General features: G+C 39.4%; 1 protein-coding gene across 3 annotated transcripts in view; it reads right to left on the bottom strand.

The window, feature by feature from the left end:
* PPP2R5C (protein phosphatase 2 regulatory subunit B'gamma) overlaps positions 1–22780 on the bottom strand; it is a 374584-nt gene that overhangs the window by 158714 nt on the left and 193090 nt on the right. For all 3 annotated transcript variants that reach the window (XM_048853964.2, XM_048853965.2, XM_048853963.2), the window contains one exon: positions 1706–1865. In XM_048853964.2, coding sequence (XP_048709921.1) covers positions 1706–1865 — 160 coding nt within the window. The remainder of the gene's footprint in view (positions 1–1705; positions 1866–22780) is intronic.

The raw sequence follows: 22780 nt of genomic DNA, 5'->3' as shown, positions 1-22780 counted from the left end.
GTCTTATTCTTTGATTGTAAACTTTAAGCAGGGACATCTTTTTGTTATGTGTTTGTACAGTGTCTTTCACAATTGGTTACTATCACAATACACAAATAATTCTTCTCCATAGAGGTGGTAACTCCAGAACAGGAGTCATCACATTAGCAGGATTGTATGGAGAAGTCTGCACTAGCACTACCCTTCTTTGGGTAAAGAAAGGTTGTCAGTCTCCAGTGCTGTGAACGTAAGTACTAAATTTACCACCTCACAAAAAATGGAAAGTAATGCAAAAAATAAGTTGTCATCGTGTAATTATGGTGAAATGGTCACGATAGCTGAACACACACAGAGATATGTATGTTAATGCTATTTACAGTCTGTGGCACTAAAGCATTTTTTATTTACAGGTTTTATAAAATAAATGGAAAGCATCTATTAAGGAAGCAGTTAGCATCCCTTGAAAGAAACAAAGAAATGTTCTATTTAGAGACTGTTCTGCTAATGCAGTGCACATCAGTTGCTGCAACATATTTTTCTTCCTTTGTTTATCACTAACGACATCTGCTTGGAAACAGGACAGTAGAGCCTAACCCTCCCTATTGCAAGAAGTGTCACATAACGAGCAAAAGAGTTAACACTGGCTTAAAAGCTAACAGAATTTCCTCATTTTCAAAGGACACTAATAAATTTAAGCAGGGAAATGAAGAATTTAGGGAAAAGTCTCTCTCAGCCACTTTCACACTGCCTACAACACTGTTGTTAAAACATGCCACTCTAAGGCTTTCACTTCCATCTTTAACAGATCTCAAAAAGCAATACATACCCCACATCCAAACTCGCACTCTAGCACAAAACCTTAAAGCAACCTCGCTCACTTTTGTATCAACAGATCAGCTCATCTTACATCATATATGCCACATGTTTGGAAGTTTTTCTGCCTTAACATTGCTGATGTCACTGTTTAGGTTTTGCGCTAGAATACAAGTTTGCACAAAATGGACCACTAGCAGAAACAAGTAATAACAAGATATCAAAGGAAAGTCAGAAATTTTCTCTCTTCACCAAAGCTGGTCAGTGTGGTTTCAAAACTACACAAAACTTAAGACTTCATTCTAATCAGAAAGGGAAAAATTCACTAATACTCACAGGGCTAACACAAGGCCCTCTAAACCACTTTAGCCCTCCAGAAGGATGCAGACAGATTAGACACATCCACTAAATTCCAGAGGTTAGTTTAGCGCTGGTCCTGAATAGGGATGTGTGGAGGGGGTTGAGTGTATTTAGGATGAGGAGGGCTGCTGAATCTGAGAATACAGTGGCCCAAAAGCTGCTGTAAAAGGAGGAGTGGAGGTGATGGCGGAAGGGCAGCTGCATGGCCTGCCTGTGCGTTTTGGTGTGTGAAATCTAAGCCTCTCAACACTGCTTAGTCTTCCACACAAAACCCAATTACAACGGTTTTACGTGGAAAGAAGTGAATTTCACCCTAAAGTAAGCATCTGGTCAAGCTGTGCTCAAGTAACATTTACACATATACCAACCTTGATTTTTTTGGTGGTGGAGGGCGCGCATTAGGAAATCTTCATTTCAGCTGTGATAGACAACAACTTATATTTTCATATAAAGAAAAGCCAACTTTTGGAAATTAAAGTGCGTGTCTATTATTAACTTACCCCTAAGAACGCCAAAACTTTAACAAAGATCATAAAAGGAAAAAAACAGATACCTTTTAAAGCTGGCAGTTTTTGGAGTTCTCGGTTATTGCTAACATTAAACCTTGAAGAACTCTGCCGTTTTTCCTTCTTCAGTACAGTCTGTGGAGCAGGTACTTTGATTTTAGATAATTGTGCTGGGGGAGGAGAGCTGTTTGTTTTTTTGTTTGACACCTGTTTAAAAAAAAAAACATTTAAATGTAGTTGAGATAGTTAAACAGAACATTCAAAAAACAGAGTTAGGTTAAAGGCAAGTTTGATTTTGCTAAAAACAGAATAAAATTCTAATGAACTTACTCTAGCTTACCTCTGACTGCATAGCCACCTACTTCCCTGCTCGCTCTTTCCAGTCAGTTGGTCTTGACTTTGCCACAATTCTCCAAAGATGTGGAATATCATTCTGCCACTTGTGTTGCCTAATCTATTTGAAACACTCTACTCCCCTCCCCCCACCGCATTTACAGGCATTTCTGTAGTGTATGTATGTCACATTGCTTTTTTTCCCCCACCCTTTGCCTGTCTTGTATTTTTAGGGTATGTCTACACTGCAATACGAGACCTGCAGTACTGCTGTGGCTAGCCTGGGTCAGTTGATTTGGGCTCACAGGGCTCAGGCTGCAGGGCTATAAAATTGCAGGGGGGTGGGACTCCAAGTCCAACCAGAGCCTGAATGTCTACATTGCTATTTTTAGCCCTGCAGCCCGAGTCAGTGCTTTTGCCATCTTGAAGCCACTGCCACCAGTCGCACTACCTGTATGCAGAAATCAAAGGATTTATTTGAACACTGCAAGTACCTCTCAGCACTTAACACTTAACTTCCTCCCAGTTTCCCACTTTCTCTCTCCATCTTCCCACCCTCCAACCCCCCAACCAAGACAACATAAAACATTAAGATTTAGCATTAAGATAAAGATAGACCACACCTCCACCAACAGGTAGTGCCATCTACACTGATCATTACAATATGTTTGATTCCAGAAGAGAATCCTTAATAAGGATATAATTTCTCTAAGAGTAAGAAGAAAAGGAGTACTTGTGGCACCTTAGAGACTAACCAATTTATCTGAGCATAAGCTTTCGTGAGCTACAGCTCACTTCATCGGATGCATACTGTGGAAAATACAGATGATGTTTTTATACACACAGACCATGAAAAAATGGATGTTTATCACTACAAAAGGTTTTCTCTCCCCCCCACCCCACTCTCCTGCTGGTAATAGCTTATCTAAAGTGATCACTCTCCTTACAATGTGTATGATAATCAAGGTGGGCCATTTCCAGCACAAATCCAGGTTTTCTCCCCTCACTCTCCCGGGAGATAAACATCCATTTTTTCATGGTCTGTGTGTATAAAAACATCTTCTGTATTTTCCACAGTATGCATCCGATGAAATGAGCTGTAGCTCACGAAAGCTTATGCTCAAATAAATTGGTTAGTCTCTAAGGTGCCACAAGTACTCCTTTTCTTTTTGGGAATACTGACTAACACGGCTGTTACTCTAAGAGTAAGGTAATTTTATGAGTATAACAAGAATTGATCTAGCTAGAGACATTACTGCAAACTTTTCAATGTTTTTTGAATTATCTGTACTGAAAAGGCTGTCAGATTTACATTTTTTTTTACACTAAAGTATACATGTCTGCAAATACAACTGACACTTCTCTGTAACAAAACAATGCCCAGCCTCCTTTTTCTATTTCTTGTATTGTCAAAGTGTAAAATTGCTTAAAAGACACAGATTCCTGACTTGACAAGTGGTCAGAATAATACGGACTACAGCAGGAGTTAAAATGAGGTATATATGGTAGCCAGCAAAATATGGTTTCGTATCAACGTGAAGCTACAGCTGCAAGAAACCAGATTCAGTTGTATTTTCACTGGAATACTGTTGTCCTAAATTTTAAGCTACTTTTTGTTCACCTCTGCACACACTACAAAGCATTGCCTGCCCATCTATTCATTACTTTAGTGTTTTATGTGTGTGGTGAGCAATTCATGTAATCACTAACAGTCAGCAGCAACAATAAACTCTTATTTTGTTTGTCATGAACAGGAAAACTATAGACGAACTGTCTGCTATCAAAGAGAAAGCTGAACTGAACTCTGGGCAACAACTTCCTCTCTGGGCAACAACTCGGGGTAGTAACAGCAGTGCCGCTGGTGAGCGCATCCCCCTACATAAAACTACAGCGCCCCCCAATGCATAAATCACACCCCTCTCCTCTTCAGCAACATGATCATTCAGCCACCGTAGTGCTCTGACCTGCACTGCAGTCTCTCTATGACACTCCACAGGGCAGGTGTCTTTCCTAACTATGATCCAATGGGAACCCCCAGAAAGACAGGAGCACTGTCCCCTTCAAGTAGCAACTTCGACAAGCTCGGAGTGTCAGATTGGAGGCGGTACCGATAAGGAGAGAACTGATAGTTGGCTTTAGAGGAGGCACACCTGAAGACTCCTCTGGAGCAACGTTGTTTGGAGATGAGCGTCTTCTCAGGAGCCGATGTAATGACAGCAAACTTGCCCATTGGCAGTCTGGCCTTTATAGGAGACGGGACCGGAAGATGATTGTTGAAGGAACCCACCTTGGTCTAGCACCGTAATGTCTACTGAATACACTTTCTTATGGTGTGAAAAAAGCAGGGTGTATGATCTCAAGGAGGAATCCAGAACCTGATCCTGGTGTGTTGCAATTCCTTAGCCAGGTTGGGATTAAGATGGTCGAGGCATGTCTTAAGACATCATCCCATGAGTAGTTTGGCTGGGCTAACTCCTGTAGTCAGGAATGGAGTGAGATCTGGAGCAATGAGAAACCTGGCAAATCTTGTCAGCTAGTCACCTTTGATGATCCTTGTTACAGCATCTTTGGTTTTCTGCAGCACCCATTCAGCCTGACCATTTGCTTGGTGCTATGGTAACAGCTTGAATGAGACTGCTTTCAGCAAAGTCCTTGAACTCAGAGATAAAAGCATTTCTCTTATTGGACACGATAGTATCTGGTAACACAAGTTAGGAATAGTTGACAAAGAGCAGTGATCATTGTATTACATGTTTGTAATGAGACTAAGATCACTTTGAGCCATGTTAAGGAAGAGTCTACTATGATCACAAAGTTCTTTCCCTAAAAGGACCCCCCAAAAGTCAATATGAATTCTTGACCACAGTTTCCTGGTCAGCTCCCAGAGAAAAACTGAGGCTTTTGGTGGGTTATTTCAAGTAGGTTGATATATGCTACACTCAGACCTTGTCTACACTACCAAAGTAAGTCGACCTAACTTAGGTGAACATATAGTCACTGCAGTAATTACCACAGTGGTCCTTTTATCCATGGTTTGCGTCCTCCTCAGAAATGTTTCCACCAACTTAACTCTGTGGGGCATTGTGCAGCAAACAGCTGGAGCCCCGCTTCACCCTGGGGTCCTGCATTGGGTTGACAGCTGTGGGCCCCAGTTGTCAGACCCAGAGCAGGGGGGCTCCACACAGGGCTAACAGCCAACAGGTGATGTAAGTAATTCAGTGTCAACACAGACTCTGCACCACCCTAACTACATCGACCTAAGCACTACTCCTCTCGCAGAGGTAAAGTATAGTGGACAACTTACATCGGCGGAAGCAACGTTGTAGTGTATGTACTTACATATTTAGGTCAATGTAAGCTGCCTTATGTCAGCTTAACTCTGTAGTGTAGACCAAGTCTCATTTACAATTCTTTCTAGGTCAGTATCGATACCTGGCCACCAGACATAACTTCTGGCTAATGCTTTCATGTGCACAATTCCTGGATGTGCGGCATGTAACGTATCTAAGGTGACTCAATGACCTCTTTCTGAAATAAAAACACGTCCCCTTAAGAGGCAACCTTTATGGGCATAAAGCCCATGTTGACAATTTAAAAATGGTTCGAACTCTACAGGCAGTTTCCCAGCTGGCCACCTATCCTCTCTACTCCCAGTTGAGTCAGCCATAAGTGGTGGGTCAGGGAGGGATTCCAAAACTTCAGTTGGAGAAGGAATGGCAAAATCCAGCCTCTGTAGCAGCATTCGTCGCAGTGTGTGAGTGTTAGCGATAGACTTTTCTGGCTTGTAGACAGGCACGTTGTCATAAGCACTTAATAAGACACTCCACTGTTGCTTTCACAATGACATGACTGGAGGTGTTGACTTGTTATTGGAGAGAATTCCTAGAAGTGGCTTGTGGTCAGTACGAATCTCAATCACAGAACTATAGATGTATTTGTGGAATTCCTTGACTGCAGCAATGATAGCATGCACTTCTTCACGAATATGTGCATATTTTCTCTTGGTGGACCGGAAGGTTCTGAAATAGTAGGCGATAGGTGCCTCAGTTTCATCTGGCAAGGGATGGCTGAGAACAGCTCCGATGTCATAAGGTGATGCATCACAGATAATCAACAGCCTCTGTTAGTCAGTGGATGAGAACAGAGTCGGACGTCAATAACTTCTTGAAGGCTTCTGCATACAGGAGAGTCCATTTCTATGGAACTTCCTTGTCAAGAACGTAATGATGATGTTCAGCGACTGCTGCCTTTTTTGAAAGAACACTGATAGAAGTTGAGCAACCCCACAAATGCTTGAAGTTCCTGTTTGGAATTTGGCTCGGGGCATCATGGATTGCTCACATCTTGTTTTCTGTCAGGTGGATACCAGATGCGTTGATGGGATAATCCAAGAAGGTGACACTTGTAACTCCAATTTCACATTTTTCCTTCTTGATTCAAATGCCTGATTTCTCGAATCGGTTCAAGACTTCTCAAAATTGCTCAGCACGTTCATCCTCTGTTGATCTCGTAGCAGGACTTCCATATGGTACAGCATCAGGAATTCTGGAAAGCAGAGTTTCCATTAAATGTTGGAAAATTCTTGGTGCAACAGAAATGCCAAACTGGAGACACTAGACTCAAAATGACCTCAATGAGTAATAATGGTCTGCATATCAGCTGGTGATATGCTTGGGGAAGGTTTTCCAAAGACTTTTCCTCCAGCCAGAACACTGAGCAGTTGGTTAACAGCAAGCACTGGGTAAAGGTGCTGTTTGAGTGCCTTGTTTGAAGTGCACTTATAATCTCCATAGATTCGCATGTTGTCATTCTGCTCAACTACACATACAGTCACGTAACTCATTTTGTAAGTGTAACTGGCTCAAGGATTCCCTGTAGTTCTAGCTCAGAATCAATCTTCAGACATAGGGGAAACGGTACATTCCAGACCTTCATGTTGATCAGCACAACTGCTGAATCCAAGTGGAGCAACACTTGTGGTCCTCGTAAACTTCCAATTCTTCCATAAACACTTGAGGGAATTTGTCGACTATCTGTTTTAGTCGTTCTTTGCTGATGGCATGGATGCTGATTCTCAATAGTGTGAACCAGTTCCTGCGTAAGAGGCTTTCACACTAACATTTTGGAATGATGAGAGGCAATCTTGCATGGAAAAAGTTGTAGCAAACATTTACATTACAGCTTCAGATGAAGTTAACTTTTTGTCCATTGTAGTCTCCAAAGCCACGCAAGAGACTTGCCAATATGGGAGTAAAATGAGAGGGGAAAAAAGACAAGGTCTCTTCGTTGACGCTCCAGAGCCTGAGTGGACTTCCATTTCGTACTCATGACCATTAATGAACACTGTTGCAAACATTTCAGAACCTTGAGATTCTTTGTTCCTCTGAATACGGTAAAGCTTCTTGACATCATTGTTGAAGGAAGTGTTGAGTTTGGTTGACACTTAAGGAGGAGAATGCTTGCAATAGTCCTTTTGCTTCACACTGTTGATCTTGATTAGCAGACTCACACAATGTGACCTTTCTTTTTGCAGAATCGGCACTCCATATCTTTGAATCTACACGCAGAGCACTGATGCTGTTCTCCGCAGCCTAAACAGATGTTCCGACAATTAATCTTGTCCAACAACATTGTGCTTGAGTTCCCATTGTTCTGCTAAGTTTGTCAATGACAATTTTCTGATTGTGACAGTGTTCATGTTGGTTGTCACAACAAAAATTTTCTCAGCGGGCAATGATGCTGTTTCAGTAGCCAGGGTCTTTTCCTAGCAATGGCAAATGTCAAATTTGGCTCAGCAAGAAGACAGCCTTGAAGCACTTTATCCTGAACTCCACAAACAAGGCGATCTTGCAGCAGGTCATTGAGAAAATTACCAAAGTTACATTGTTCAGCATTATGACCCAGCTCACAGCCACCTCAACATCTTGTTGATTTCATTTATGCAACTGAAATCTCCAGACAGATGGCATAAGCAAGAAATGTGCCCTCAGCAAAGCTACAATTTTGTTGTACACTGTTGCGCCGCTGTAAACTCTCTAGTGTAGCCACTCTACACTGACAGGAGAAAGCTCTCCCATTGACTTAATCAATCCACCCCCAAGGAGCGGCCGCACCTACGTCTGCAGAAGCTCTCTCGTCAACATAGCACTATACACACCAGCACTTAGGTCAGTGTAACTCATGTCTCTAGAGGGGTGGCTTATTCACACCCGAGTAACATAAGTTATACTGACGTAAGTGGAAGTGTAGACATAGCCTAAGTCTTTAAATCCATCCCTGTATCTACACATTTTACAGATATAGGGACCTACGGCTGACTTCCTAAAAATTTTTAAGAAGGACTAACACAATTTTTATCACCTATTGTCAAATAACCCCTTTCAATACTAAGTACTACAGGATCCACTTTAGAATCAAAGTCATAGAACAGCTTAAAAATTACAAGTCTGATTCCTATATGTCACTGACTAACCTTTCTATACATCTAAACACAAAAGTCTGTCAGACACTATTTCTGATACTGCCTTTATAAGATGCAGAAAAAAAAATTCTAGCTGTCAGGAAAGCTAGTGAGAATTAAACCTTTAGAAGAGGGGCACTGTACCATCACAAGAAAAATGAGAACTTAATGAGAGGCTATATTAAAACCATTTGATGGTGCAGTCAGGATGGACTGGTATTTAAAATCGTGGGTTAGTTTTGATTTCATAACGTTTTTCCCCCGATGTTCATTTGTTCTTGTTGGTATGAAAACCAGATATTATTCAAGCAATTGTGATAGCTTGGTTTAGTAAATTACTTATTCAGATTCTTCATTTTTGTTATGTAAAATTGTAAGCATATCATATCTGAGACAATACTTAATGGAAAATGCCACTGTTTCTTTGATCAAACTCTGTATAGATATTAATTTTTTTTACTTTAAAAATTTAATTATAGCAGTTTCAATATTTCTGTGGCTGTGGAAGAAGAAATTTGATTAAATGAGGTGTTGGTGGCAGTATGAGACATTTGTTTTACTGTTAGTTTCATATAGAAAATATAATTTTTTCAAAATGTATTTCTAAATTTTAGAATAAATATAGTTCTGCTTTTTAAACTAGTGCTGTAGTCTTGAAATTATATGTGTAGACACATTTTTACCCCTCTTTGACCTAAAGAGTGCTTCCTTGTCCTAACAACTCTATAGCAGAGTGAACTGCACACATTGAACTTCAACAGAATCTGTTATTTGAATGGATATAGTCTGGATTTGTGTTATTAACAGTAAGCGTATTATTAACAGGATTCTTCCCTACTAGAAAAACTTACTGTGTTCATTGTCACTGTGACTGTGACTTTGGAGTTAGATTTGGCAGCTGTCAGATGGGGAAACTGCTCTCCTTCCTCTGTCAGGAAGGTGTGTGTACCTATACAAATTGCAGTTTCCAGAGTTTAAATAAAGTCAGAGAAAAGCTCAATTTAAGTGCCAAGTTTCACTAAAATTATATTTACCTACAGCTCACATACCGTACAGTGTAAGCAGATCTTGAAACTTAGGTAAAAGCAGAGTTTGCCCATTCTCTCCATCTTGCATTTGTCCTATTTTCGCCTGTTCAAGTGAGTAAGTGACCTTTAACTTTTTATTTAAATTACTATTTTTGAAACAGTAAAGTAGGACTCTGGCACTCTTAAGATAACTCAAGTTGTCTTTTTCTTAATGTTATTTCTAAACTGTAGTTTTAGAACTAAATTAAAACACAACCTTAAACTTGCTATATAATAAAATCAGCATCAATAAAGGAAAAAACTTTAAAATAGCACATCATCATCCTGAAGGTTGCCAAAATACTTAAGGAGCTATATATGTTAGGGATTGATCACTCATTTTTGAAATGCAGCCACGTCTGGGGTAGAATGTGCCAGCTACTCTATACAATAGGTGTGGGTTGTTTTTCTGGAGGGAAAGCAAAGAGTCAAACTACATGGAATTTAGATGGTCAGAATGTACTTGCCTATACTTGAAACAGCCAAGACACCCTAACACTCTTATTCCTGCATAAAGTTTTTACCACTAAAGAGGCTGGATTGTTTATTGACTCAGTAGTCATGTGAAGCACAATAATTAGCAGAAGATATGAGGCATTTCAGAAGTGCATGTCTGATGGGATTAACCTGAGACTCTCAATCTAAAATCATGAGATCAACTGCTTGCCCTGAAAGGACATAGTCCATCATCCTGAAGCAGCAGCAGGTTAACCAACCTCATTTGGTCCAACTGCTAAAAGTAAACAGACCTACACTGTAACAACATGTGTTATCAACGTTGAAAGAATGATGAACCACTGAACTGGAAGAAACTGTTAAAACAGCTGCATTTGATAACTGCAATAGCTTTTTCTTCAGATGTGTTGTATTCCAAGCTCTCTTGTAGAGTTCCACAAAAATCCATACTCTCTTCTCTTCAACATCCATATAAAACTATTTGAAGAGATCATGAGATCTTACAGCCTCCTAGCAGCACCCATACACAGATGCTGCTTAATTGTAAATTGCCTTGGCTATTGCCTAATATTAGCTATTTGGAAGAGATCAGAAAATAAATAAGTCATTGGCTCAAGGTCAACTCAGGGAAGACGACAGCACTTATTGCTAAGTGAAAGGGGATTCAGGATTCTTAGGGATTGAGTACTTTGTAAAATATCAGGAGACATTTCATTCATGAATCCTATGCAATGCATATTTGTACTGAAGCTGAAGTTCTCAGGTATCTTTGGATATGTACTAGAGAATAAAATGTGGTGGCAATTCAACCAATTGAACTTCTTTTCCCCCTAATTTATTTAAATATATAAAAATCTTAAAATAGATGTTTGCAAATTGAAATGTAATTTTTTAGCAATTACATTTAAAAGCAAATTAAATTAGGCTGTAAAGAAATCTTACAATGAAAGCCCAAGTAGTTCACTCAAGACATTCTGACACTTATTCAACATACTGCCTTCATTTAATGTATTGCCCAAATTCAATATATAGTACACTACAGAACTGTAATTACAAATGTCACAATGCCATGTACTACAGTATCAATAATATTTTCATTCTTTATAATGGAGCCAAAGCCAGTATTCACATTTTTATAAATGTAAGTTGTCATAAATATAAAGGGAAGGGTAAACCCCTTTGAAATCCCTCCTGGCCAGGGGAAAGCTCCTCTCACCTGTAAAGGGTTAAGAAGCTAAAGGTAACCTCGCTGGCACCTGACCAAAATGACCAATGAGGAGACAAGATACTTTCAAAAGCTGGGAGGAGGGAGAGAAACAAAGGGTCTGTGTCTGTCTATATGCTGGTCTTTACCGGGGATAGACCAGGAATGGAGTCTTAGAACTTTTAGTAAGTAATCTAGCTAGGTATGTGTTAGATTATGATTTCTTTAAATGGCTGAGAAAAGAATTGTGCTGAATAGAATAACTATTTCTGTCTGTGTATCTTTTTTGTAACTTAAGGTTTTGCCTAGAGGGGTTCTCTATGTTTTTGAATCTAATTACCCTGTAAGATATCTACCATCCTGATTTTACAGGGGGGATTTCTTTATTTCTATTTACTTCTATTTTTTATTAAAAGTCTTCTTGTAAAAAACTGAATGCTTTTCATTGTTCTCAGATCCAAGGGTTTGGGTCTGTGGTCACCTATGCAAATTGGTGAGGCTTTTTATCCAACATTTCCCAGGAAAAGGGGGGTGCAAGTGTTGGGAGGATTGTTCATTGTTCTTAAGATCCAAGGGTCTGGGTCTGTAGTCACCTAGGCAAATTGGTGAGGCTTTTTACCAAACCTTGTCCAGGAAGTGGGGTGCAAGGTTTTGGGAAGTATTTTGGGGGGAAGGACGCGTCCAAACAGCTCTTCCCCAGTAACCAGTATTAGTTTGGTGGTGGTAGCGGCCAGTCCAAGGACAACGGCTGGAATATTTTGTACCTTGGGGAAGTTTTGACCTAAGCTGGTAAAGATAAGCTTAGGAGGTTTTTCATGCAGGTCCCCACATCTGTACCCTAGAGTTCAGAGTGGGGGAGGAACCTTGACATAAGTACTTTCAGTTTCTGTTGTACAGAAATGTTTTTGCCTTAATTGCGTTTGATTTCAGTTCAGCTAGCAGGTGCAAAAAGAATATTTTCTTCATTTGGACTACTGAGTTTCATTGAAAACTGAGAATCCAATTGAGAGTTGAAAAAAACAGGAAAGCTTGTTTTCCTCTTCCAATCGCTGAATAAAAACAAGGTATGAGAGCATGAAATCTACTAGGACTAAAATCTTGAAGGGCAAGGTGATCAGAAACAATCCGTTCAATCAACTAACTACACATACTTCCTTTGTTTAGTAAATCAATTTTAAATGTAAAATATGTTTCAATAAACTTTAATGTTCTGGATACAGCAGAAAAAATGTAAGATAGTTTTATTTAACAAACAATTTTAGAATGCTGTTTTTCTGCAGTGAATTCCAATGTTCATCCAACTGCAGCTTGACACAAACCAGGAGCCAAAACAAAACACTTAGCAACTAAGAAATGCCTCATTCATCATTTTCTAACATAATAAAATATAAAAATAAGAAACTGAATAAATGTATTTTAAGCAATTGCACAGTTTAAATAAATTTGAATAATTATAATGTACCCTTTGGTTAATTAAAGGCAACATTTAGCTGCAAATCAACACATTTTAATGGTTATATACTAATCAAGGAGAATTGACCTCTCTTTAGGAAATAACTAACAAGTATTAATGCAAAATAAGATTGAAATAATTGATTTAAATCAAAGTTTCTTGCTTGCTGTTTTCAATCATAATTAACACTTATGATTTAAATCAATCCACCAGGACTCCTCATGTAGTTTAATTACACTTTTAGTTTTAAAACTGTTTTGTTTTTTTGCTAAAATAAGGAGTATCATTCTGTACCCAGTTTAGAGAAGCAGACCTGACAGCTTTGAGGGTCCAAGCTCTAACATGGCCCATTTAAAACCACTTAACATTTCCAAAGTTCAGACTCCACACTGTTGTTGATCTGCAGGGAAAGGAGCCAAAAGACTTTCAGATAGTTAATAGTTTAAACAAAATTACCAGATTAAAACTAGTATAATAGTATAGTACATGGAGTTTTACTACATTAACTTTGTTTAATGGAATACAAACTTAATTTCAGATACTGGTTAACCAAAAGAGGCAACTACCTATCACCTATACTAATTGCCTCCTTAGTCATGGACACTTTTACAAGTAAGAGAAAAATGTTTATAAAAAATCTATCATCTTTCATACCTCAAAGAGCCTTATCAAGAAATTAAGGCAGCTAAAAATGTTTTTGGAGATATTCAGCAGCATGGATTACACATTGACAAAAATGGAGGGGACTTAACAAGATGTTAGCATTTCCTTTATACAAACTGACTATCCAGATTTTGATCAATTCACAAAAGTATAACTCTCCTTTCCCAAAAAGGCAACTAGAGTATGGTATAAACTCCCAAAAATACCAGTAAACACAAAGAAGTCTCGGTAGATTGAAAAGTACTTAGTATAAAGAAGAAATTAATTTTCCTCTATGTTCTAGAACTGATAAAGACATTTTTACAGAAAACGCTCAGGAACAGTCCTAGCACACCAAATGCATTTCAATTTCATTAGCCACAAGAACAAGACAAATAAGTTAACAAAACTGCCTCCTACAAAACGCATCTGTTAAAGAGTTAGCTTTTTATATATTTCCCCTTTTACTTTGATTTAGTAATTAAATGAATAAAATTGTTTTTCACTGTGCATCTGATGTGCTAAGATTCTTTCTAATCATGTGCCATTTTACATGTATTTTCAGAAATAAACTCCTATCCTGAAGCTATAATATTTTCAAAATTATATTTAGTGTCCTCAAGTTTTAACTGCAAAAAATGGCAAGTTATCGTAAAACAGTAAGTGAAATATTTAATTTTTTCTTGTGTGAATAAGGAAATAAGTAGTTGTAGATGAAGGGTTACATGCGAGGACGCGGGTAATGTACGCGGTTTGCATACAAAGTAGTTCTTTCATCAGTGGCTAACAGAAGTATCAATAAACACAATCATAGCAATGGAAGTTTTAGTTTTCCTTCATAGTCTTGTTTTATTTTTCAAAATTAAGTCCCATTAAGTTTTTTGGGCCACCTCTTCTTAGAAATCCACCCACCAATACACTAACTGTAAAAATTTTGGTAAAGCTGTTTTTTAATCCTGTGGAGCCAACCTTGCCAACAGCCCTTGTTGGTACTTGATACTTGAAACACTGGGAAACTGCTTACCTCAAAATCTCTATGCAAGAACCTATACACAGCCAGCTTTCCATGCAATTGTTATGGACTGCTCTCATTTCGAATTTCTGTTAACAGTAGTTCCTGTGAATTTCTTGGATTACTTATGACTATTAAGGCAATTAAGGTAAAAACGAGATACCAACACCTGTCTTTCAGTGATTTGGAATTTGTTGTTGTTGTGGTTACAACAGGATTAAAGACATTTTCTACATATAAAGTGAAAAATTATTTCAAAATTCCAGATTTTCATAAAATTCTTTAAATTGCCAGATGTATGTTCATGAAAAAAATCCACTGAAAAGGTGTTACTAGTGGTTTATCAGTACAGTCCCTATTGCTAAGGAAGCTTTTTTTAAAAAAAAGATCACCCTCCCACAGAGTTCTCACATAAGAAACTACTCCAGTTTCTACTGCAGTATTAAAAAAAATTAAAAGCATTTTTAAGAAACTCACAAATGAAGAAAAAAGTTTGGGCATTTACAAAATATACTCCCTTTTTAATATAGCAATTAATAGCTTTCACTAGTTAAAAAGACCACTGAATGCTTGTAGCCAGAAAGCAAAAAGGAAGAAGTCATAAAAACATTAGTATTCTCTCACCCTTTTGTTGGGCGGGGGGAGTAAAACACTTCTTCTAGGCTCTTATAGAATGTTGGAGAAGTCATTTTATTTATCCTCCTTTAGATAATAAGGCCACAATTCTGTAATTGGATTAATATTCTTGAGAGAAAAATGCCACCAATTTAGTCACCCCAGGAACCTGAAAGTTTGAAAAGTAAAACTTTCAACAATTGTAAAGCTCATGATCTACAACTGGTGCACTTGAGTGTACTCTATGTGGTAGCAAGCATACTGAAAAGTGACAGATGTGAGATACTGGCAATGCAAGACCCAATGTCACAGATTCTGGGCCAGTATCCAACACACTTCAATAGTGTTTAATCACAAGAAAGCCTTTATTTGTGGATTGTGAATTAGTTTTCAAACTAACTAACAGTTTAACAACCTCTGACATTGGGTCAAATTCTTTTCAGCAAGATGGCCGACAACAGAAATTTAAAAATGGCTACTGTAATTTGTAAGTTTTATTTTCTTGTTACTTTTTACAGTTTGTTCCTGCTGAAAAGCACATTTTACTGTTTGAACTTACCCGATTTCTAAAACTAAGCAGAATTAAGTAGTGTTTCATTGAACAAATTCTGATATCAACTTAAGAACACAGATACAGAGGAAGCCAATCCTTCCCTTACCCCTTTCCCCCAAAAAAAGTCAACTAGAGTATGGTATAAAGTTTTGAAACTTGGACACCATCCAAATCATAGTTTATATTCATATTCTCTTATGCTGAGGAAGAATCAGCATGAATTTTGTAAAAGGGAAATCATGCCATGCCAATCTGTTAGAATTCTTTTAAGGTGTCAACAAACATGCAGACAAGGATGATCCAGTGGATATAGTATAGTGTACTTGAACTTTCAGAAAACCTTTGACAAGGTCCCTCACCAAAGGCTCTTAAGCAAAATAAGCAGTCATGGGATAACAGGAAGGACCTCTCATGGATCCGTTACTGGTTAAAAGATAGGAAACAAAGGGTAGGAATAAATGGCCAGTTGTCACAGTGGAGAGAGGTAATTAGCAGGGCTGGGCCCCCAAGGATCTGTAGTGAGACCAGTGTCATTTAACATAGTCATAAGCAATCTAGAAAAGGGGGTAAACAGTGAGGTGACGAAGTTTGAAGACAATACAAAAATTACTCAAGATACCGTATATACTCGATCATAAGACGGTTCGTTTATAAGCCGACCCTCCCTCCCCCCAAGATGGATAAGTAAAAATGGAAAATTTTTATGACCCATTCATAAGCCGACCCTATAATTCAGGGGTCAGCAAACTTTGGCTCCCAGGCCATCAGGATAAGCCGCTGGTGGGCCGAGATGGTTTGTTTACCTCAAGCGTCCATAGGCACGGAGGTAAACCTAAGTAAACAAAGTGTCCCGGTGCACCAGCTGCTTACTCTGACGGGCCGGAACAGCAACTGGTGGGGAAATTTTTGGAGGGGGAGAAGCTGGGGGTCAGGGGAGTAACCCCTGTGACAACCCCCCACATGACCCCACCCCTAGCCCAGGATCCTCACACTCTCCCGAACCCATCCCTTCCCACCTTAGCTGGGGAGGGCCAGGGGAGGATGTCTCTGGCCTGGCTGGAGCTGCTCTGGCGGGCTGCAGCCTGCTCTGGGAGGCGGGGCCAAGCAGCACGGCTACAGCCTGCCAGCCCCGGAGCTGCAGCTTCTTCGGAGGCCGGTGGGAAAGCAGCGTGGCCAGAAGCGGAGAGACTCTGGCCCTGCCTCTTCCCTTCTAGCTCTGCTGGCCGTGCTGCCTCTCCTTGCCCGCTCTGTTTGGGGGAGGGGCTGTGTCCCACCTCTCCTCCCTCTATACCCATTATATCCCTTCTCTGGCGCTTCCCTTTTTTACTAAAAAAATTCGGCTTATGAACGAGTATATACAGTAATTAAGTCCAAAGATAATTAAGTCCAAAGCTGACTGTGAAGAGTTACAAAGGAATCTCACAAAACTGGGAGACCAGGCAACAAAATGGCAGATGAAATTCAATGCCGATAAATGTAAACTAACGCATACTGCAAAACATAAAACATCACCCCAACCACACATACTTAAATGATGGGGTCTAAATTAGCGATAACCATTTAAGAAAGAGCTCTTAGAATCATCATGGATAGTTCTCTGAAAAAAATCTGCTCAATGTGCAGCAGCTGTCAAAAAAGCAAAACAATGGCATTAGAAAAGGGATAGATAAAACAGAAAATATCATAATGCCATTATATAAATCCATGGTATATCCACACCTTGAATACTGAATGCAGTTTTAATTACCCCATCTCAAAAAAGATACACTCGAACTGGAAAAAGTACAGAGAAGGGCAACAAAAAATGATTAAGGTTATGGAACAACTTCCATGAGGAGAGATTAAAAAGACAGCCTCTTCATCTTGGAAACGGGACTACTAAAAGGGGATACGATAGAGGTCTATAAACTTATGAATGGTGTGGAGAAAGTGAATAGGGGAAGATGTAAACAAGAACAAGGGGTCACCCCACTAAATTAATAGGCAGAAGGCTGAGAACAAACATAAGAAAGTACTTCTTCACACAACACACAGTCAACCCGTAGAACTCATTGCCAGGGGATGGTGTGAAGGCCAAAAGTATAACTGGGTTCAAAAAAGAATTAGAGAAGTTCATGGGAGATAGGTCCATCAATACTACTAGCCAAGATGGTCATGGATGCAACCCCATTCTTGGGTGTCCCTAAACAGCTGACTGCTAGAAGTTGGGATTGGACGAAAGGGGACAATCACTCGATAAATTGCTTTGCTCTGTCCAGTCCCTCTGAAGCATCTGGAACCATCCATTGTTGGAAGACAGGATACTGAGCTAGCTAGACCACTGGCCTGACCCAGAATGTCCGTTTTTATGTTATCTTATGTTTAAGGTGAGAAAAAAAAATCCCAACAAACATACCATACCTGCTGTTTTAACAGCTAGAAAAAAGCTCAGAATATTTTTTTAAAACAAAGTGATCAGCCAAAGATAGCATTGCAAGTAAAGCATACAGCAATAGGCTTCTACATTTTAATTTATATGCCCTAATATTGACAGTAATTACTATATTTAGATGTCTGCCCACTGCATTATTATTATTTTTGAACTTTTCAGGGGGAAAATTCAATGCAAAAAAATTAATAGTCTATTAGGCAACTACACATATATTTTGCATAATTATGATTACAGATTAAATTGTTCTGACATGATTACAGTGAATGCATTAAACTGTAGAATAACTATCCAAACAGGATACTTTTATGCTACTGCAACAGTTAATGGTGACCTGCAAAGGAAAAAAATGGGTTTGTTCTTTTTTTGTTTAAGATATATGAAGAAGCCATAAGCAAGCGAGCAAGCTGTGTGTATGTGTGGCTCACACACAAACACACACACTTACACTTAACATTAAAAATATCAGGAATATTAAAGTCAGGTTTCCTCTGGCTCTGCTATCAAAGGTCAGATATGGATTGAGCATCATGCAAACTCTCATCCCGGGTTTGAAGTGTCAGAGTTAAATATTCAGACTTCTCCACCCACACACAAACGTTTCCTAATGTTTCTCAGGCATTTGAAGTAAATTAGTATTAAACCAAAGCAAATAAAGGTACACCAGAGTTTTAAGTAGCCTAGATAAAGGACCACTTTCCCTATCAGGTTGCACTTGTGGGGTATCTCTGTCATCCTACCAGTTCTCAATCTTCCAGGAAAAAGAGGAGAATAGGATCATGCTGACCAATGTTCTCTCATTGTTTCCCTGTACTCATTTGCATACCAGTTGTCCTTGTCTTATATTTAGACCATATACTCTCTGGGGCAGAGACAGTCTTTGTTCAATGTCTGTATAGCACCTCCTAGCCCAAGACTGGATCTCTAGGCACTATGGCAATAAAAATAAATAATAAAACTCTCCAACCTCAAGCTACAGGAGCTGAGCAGGATCTTCCCTTCAACTGTTGCTCCAGCAGCCACTGTGGTGCTGGGCAGAGAACTGAGAGCAGGGAAATTGTCTCTACTGTATCTCAATGCTCGCTTCCTGGCGACAAGGCAGCACAGAGGAGAAAGAGGATTCAACCTAAAACTGAATGAAAAGTGGAGAGGAACAAGAAGTGGGGGGAAAACTATACCCACAACAGCATCCTCCCCACAAAACCTATAACTGAACCCATTATCCCTTAGTCTCAGCATCTCTTTGCTGCACAGCGATTAGCTCTGTGAAATCTGCTGGCAAAGTACGTGTCTCCATCCCCTCAAGTGGTAGCCGGTCCATAGATGAAATGAGCCTTCTACCGCTACCAGTGACTATTAGCTCAAGAGGCAGAGGACTGTGTTGTGGATTTAAAGATCTCAACCTTACCGATGACCCATGTGAGCAAACAATACGCTTCCACATGACAAAAACTGAAAACACAATTTCCACGTATTTAAAAAAAACTTAAGGAATTACATAAACAACATTAAAAGAAGGTTAAGGTGACAAAGTCAAGTGTTCAAAAGTTAACAAATTCCAAAATTTGGCCTGTGTGTATACATTATGATATAGTAGTTACATGATCACATTACTTTTTCCAAAAGACTTCTGACTCATTAAGCACATAGGCTGGACAGTACTCTGGGGATGAATCAAGGTTGTGTAGTGAAAGCAACTTGTGTGTAGGATCCCTGCCTCATTTGTTGAGGTTGGAAGGTGTGTGGGAAACCAAGCAGGGAAAAACAAGAAGAGAAAGTACGGTCTTATGGTCAAGGCAGCTGAATGCAATCCTGGAGAACTGAACTCTATCCTTGAATCTGCTACAGAACTGCTAGCCAAGGCTATTCAAATTACAAACCAAACCGGTCAAAGGTAGCTACCATGCATTCCTCGTACTCTAGGTACCCAACCTGAGACACCTGTGGTCAGATTTACCAGCCGCACCTGATATCAATGGGAGCTATAGTCTGGACATATAAAGTGCTATAAAACACAAAGCACTCTGAAAAAATCAGATTCTAGGCTTCTCAAATTGGGCACCCAGAATTAGAGGAAACTTCTGATAATCTTTAATCTAATTTAATAATGGCTTTAATCTGTGCCTCAGTTCCCCATCCATAAAACAAAGATAATGCCACCCACATATATCACAGGGGTATTGTGAAAGTAAATTCATGAATGTTTGTAAAGCACTCAAATGCAATAATGAAGCACCATAGAAAAGCCCATGAAGAAATATATAATTCTGTATTCACTGAAGCGTTCAGATGGTTTGCATGAAATTATGCATAGAGCCATGCATTAAATGATAAGAAATCACAGAAACTGTAGAAATGTAGGACTGGATGGGACCTCAATAAGACATCCAATCTAGTCCCCGGCACTGAGGCATGACTAAGTGTTATCTAGACCAAGGGTCTCAAATTTTTGTATCGTTGTACAAAAAGGTTTCAGTGATGTGGTCCTCAGGCCAATGTACTAGTCTGCACGTGGCCCTCATGGTGATTTGAGTTTGAGATCCCTGACCTAGACCATCCTTGACAGGTGTTTGTCCAACCTGTTCTTAAAAGCCTCTAATGATGGAGATTCCACAAACTCCCTAGGTAATTTGTTCCAGTGCTTAACTATCCTTACAGTTAGGAAGTTTTTCCTACTGTCTAACCTAACTCTCCCTTGCTGCAATGTAAGCCCATTATTTCTTGTCCTGTCCTCAGTGGTTAAGGAGAAAATTTATCGCCCTCCTCTTTAGAACAACCTTTAACATATTTAAACACTTATGTCCCCACCCACCCAGTTTTCTCTTCAACAGACTAAACAAACCCAGGTTGTTGGTTTTGGGGTGTGTGTTTTTCTCAAATCTTTCCTCATAGGTCATGATTTCTAGACCTTAAATCATTTTTGCTGCTCTCCTCTGGACTTCCTCCAATTTGTCCACATCTTTCCTGAAGTGTGGTGCCTAGAACCGGACGCAATATTCCAATTGAGTCCTTATCAGTGCTGAGTAAACTGGAAGTATTATTTCGCATGTCTTGCTTACAATAGTCCTGCTAACATCCCAGAATAATGTTTGGTTTTTGGGGGTTTTTTTGCAACAGTATAAATGAATCAACAATGTAAGTTTGTGATCCACTATAACCCCCAGATCTTTTCTGCAGTACTCTTTCCTAGGCAGTCATTTCTCAATTTGTATTTGTGCAATTGATTATTCCTTCCTAAGTGTAGTACAGTGCATTTGTCCTTACTGAATTCCATCCTATTTATTTCAGACCATTTCTGCGGTTTGTCAAGATCATTTTGAATTCTAATCCTGTCCTCCAAAATGCTTGCAATCCCTCCCAGCTTAGTATCACACAAACCACTAGTGTACTCTTCATGCCATTATCCAAATCATTTATGAAGATATTGAATAGAACCAGAAGCAGAAAAAGCTCTGTGGGACCCCACTCAATATGCCCTTTCAGACTGATTGTGAACCTCGGATAACTACTCTGAGTATGGTTTTAAAATCAGATGTGCACCCACTTTAGGGCAGGTTCATCTATGCTATATTGCTCTGCTTTGCTTATGAGAAGATCATGTGAGACAGTACCACAAGCCTTACTAAAGCTGAGATGTACCACATCTACTGCTTTCCCTTCCCCAGCATGCACAAGGCTTGTTACCCTGTCAACCAAGGTTATTAGGTTGGTTTGACATGATTTGTTTTTGAAAAATCTATGTTGACTGTTACTTAACTTACCGTCTTCTAGGTGCTTACAAATTGATTGTCTGATTATTTGCTCCATTATCTTTCTGGGTATCAAAGTTAAGCTGACGGTCTATAATTCCCTGGGTTGTCCTTATATCCCTTTTTATAGACAGGTACTATATTAAGACAGTTCCAGTCCCTGCATTCCTTCCTGTCCTGCACAAGTCCTCAAGGATAAACACTAATGGCTGAAATCTCTTCAGCCAGTTCCTTAAGTATTCTAGGATGTATTTTGTCAGGCCCTGCCAACTTGAAGACATTTAACTTGCTTCTCTAAGGATTTGTCTACACAGCACTTTTTTTGGTAACACTTTTGTCGGTCAAGGCAATGAAAAAACACCCCCGACTGACAAAAGTTTTACTAATGAAATGCGCTGGTTTGGACAGCGCTTTGTCAGCGGGAGATGTTCTCCCACCAGCAAAGCTACCACTGCTCATTGGGGGTGGTTTTATTTTGCTAGCAGGAGAGCTCTCACCTGCTGGCGAAGAGCAGCTGCACAGGAGATCTTACAGCAACACAGCTGTGCTGTTGTAAGTTACACAATGTATACAGAGCCTAAGTAACTCTTAACTGGTTCTCTCTCTATTTTCGCCTCAGATCCTACAACATTTACACTGATGTTCACTGTTAATCATCCGATCTCTGCTAACCATTTTGGTGAAAACTGAAACAAAAAAAAGGCATTTAACACTTCAGTCATTGATGTTTTGTTATTGTCTTTTCCGTCTCATTGAATAATGGGCGTACTTTTGTCATTGGTCTTCCTCTTGCTTTAATGTATCTGTAAAATGTTTTCTTGATACCTTTTATGTCCCTATCCCGTTTAATCACATTAGAAAGGCCAAGGTGCACAATTTTGTCCCCTACATACTTGTATTTTTTATTTTATACGTATTTTCATCCTTCGTAATTTGGTGTACTTTCCACTTTGTAATATGACTCTGAGTTTCAGGTCATTGAAGATCTCCAGGTTAAGCCAGTTTGGTCTCTTACCATACTTCCTGTCTTTCCTACACCTTTGCATAGTTTTCTCTTGTGCCCTTAACTATGTCTCTTTAAAAAAACCTACCAACCCCTCTAAACTCTTTTTTTCCCCCTTAGACTTGCTTCCACAGGACTTTACCTATC

This window comes from Caretta caretta, chromosome 6, assembly GCF_965140235.1.
Source record: "Caretta caretta isolate rCarCar2 chromosome 6, rCarCar1.hap1, whole genome shotgun sequence".
In the NCBI taxonomy this organism is placed as follows: domain Eukaryota; kingdom Metazoa; phylum Chordata; order Testudines; family Cheloniidae; genus Caretta; species Caretta caretta.
Note: the sequence above shows the minus strand (reverse complement) of the source record. Positions and strands in the feature narration are given on the sequence as shown.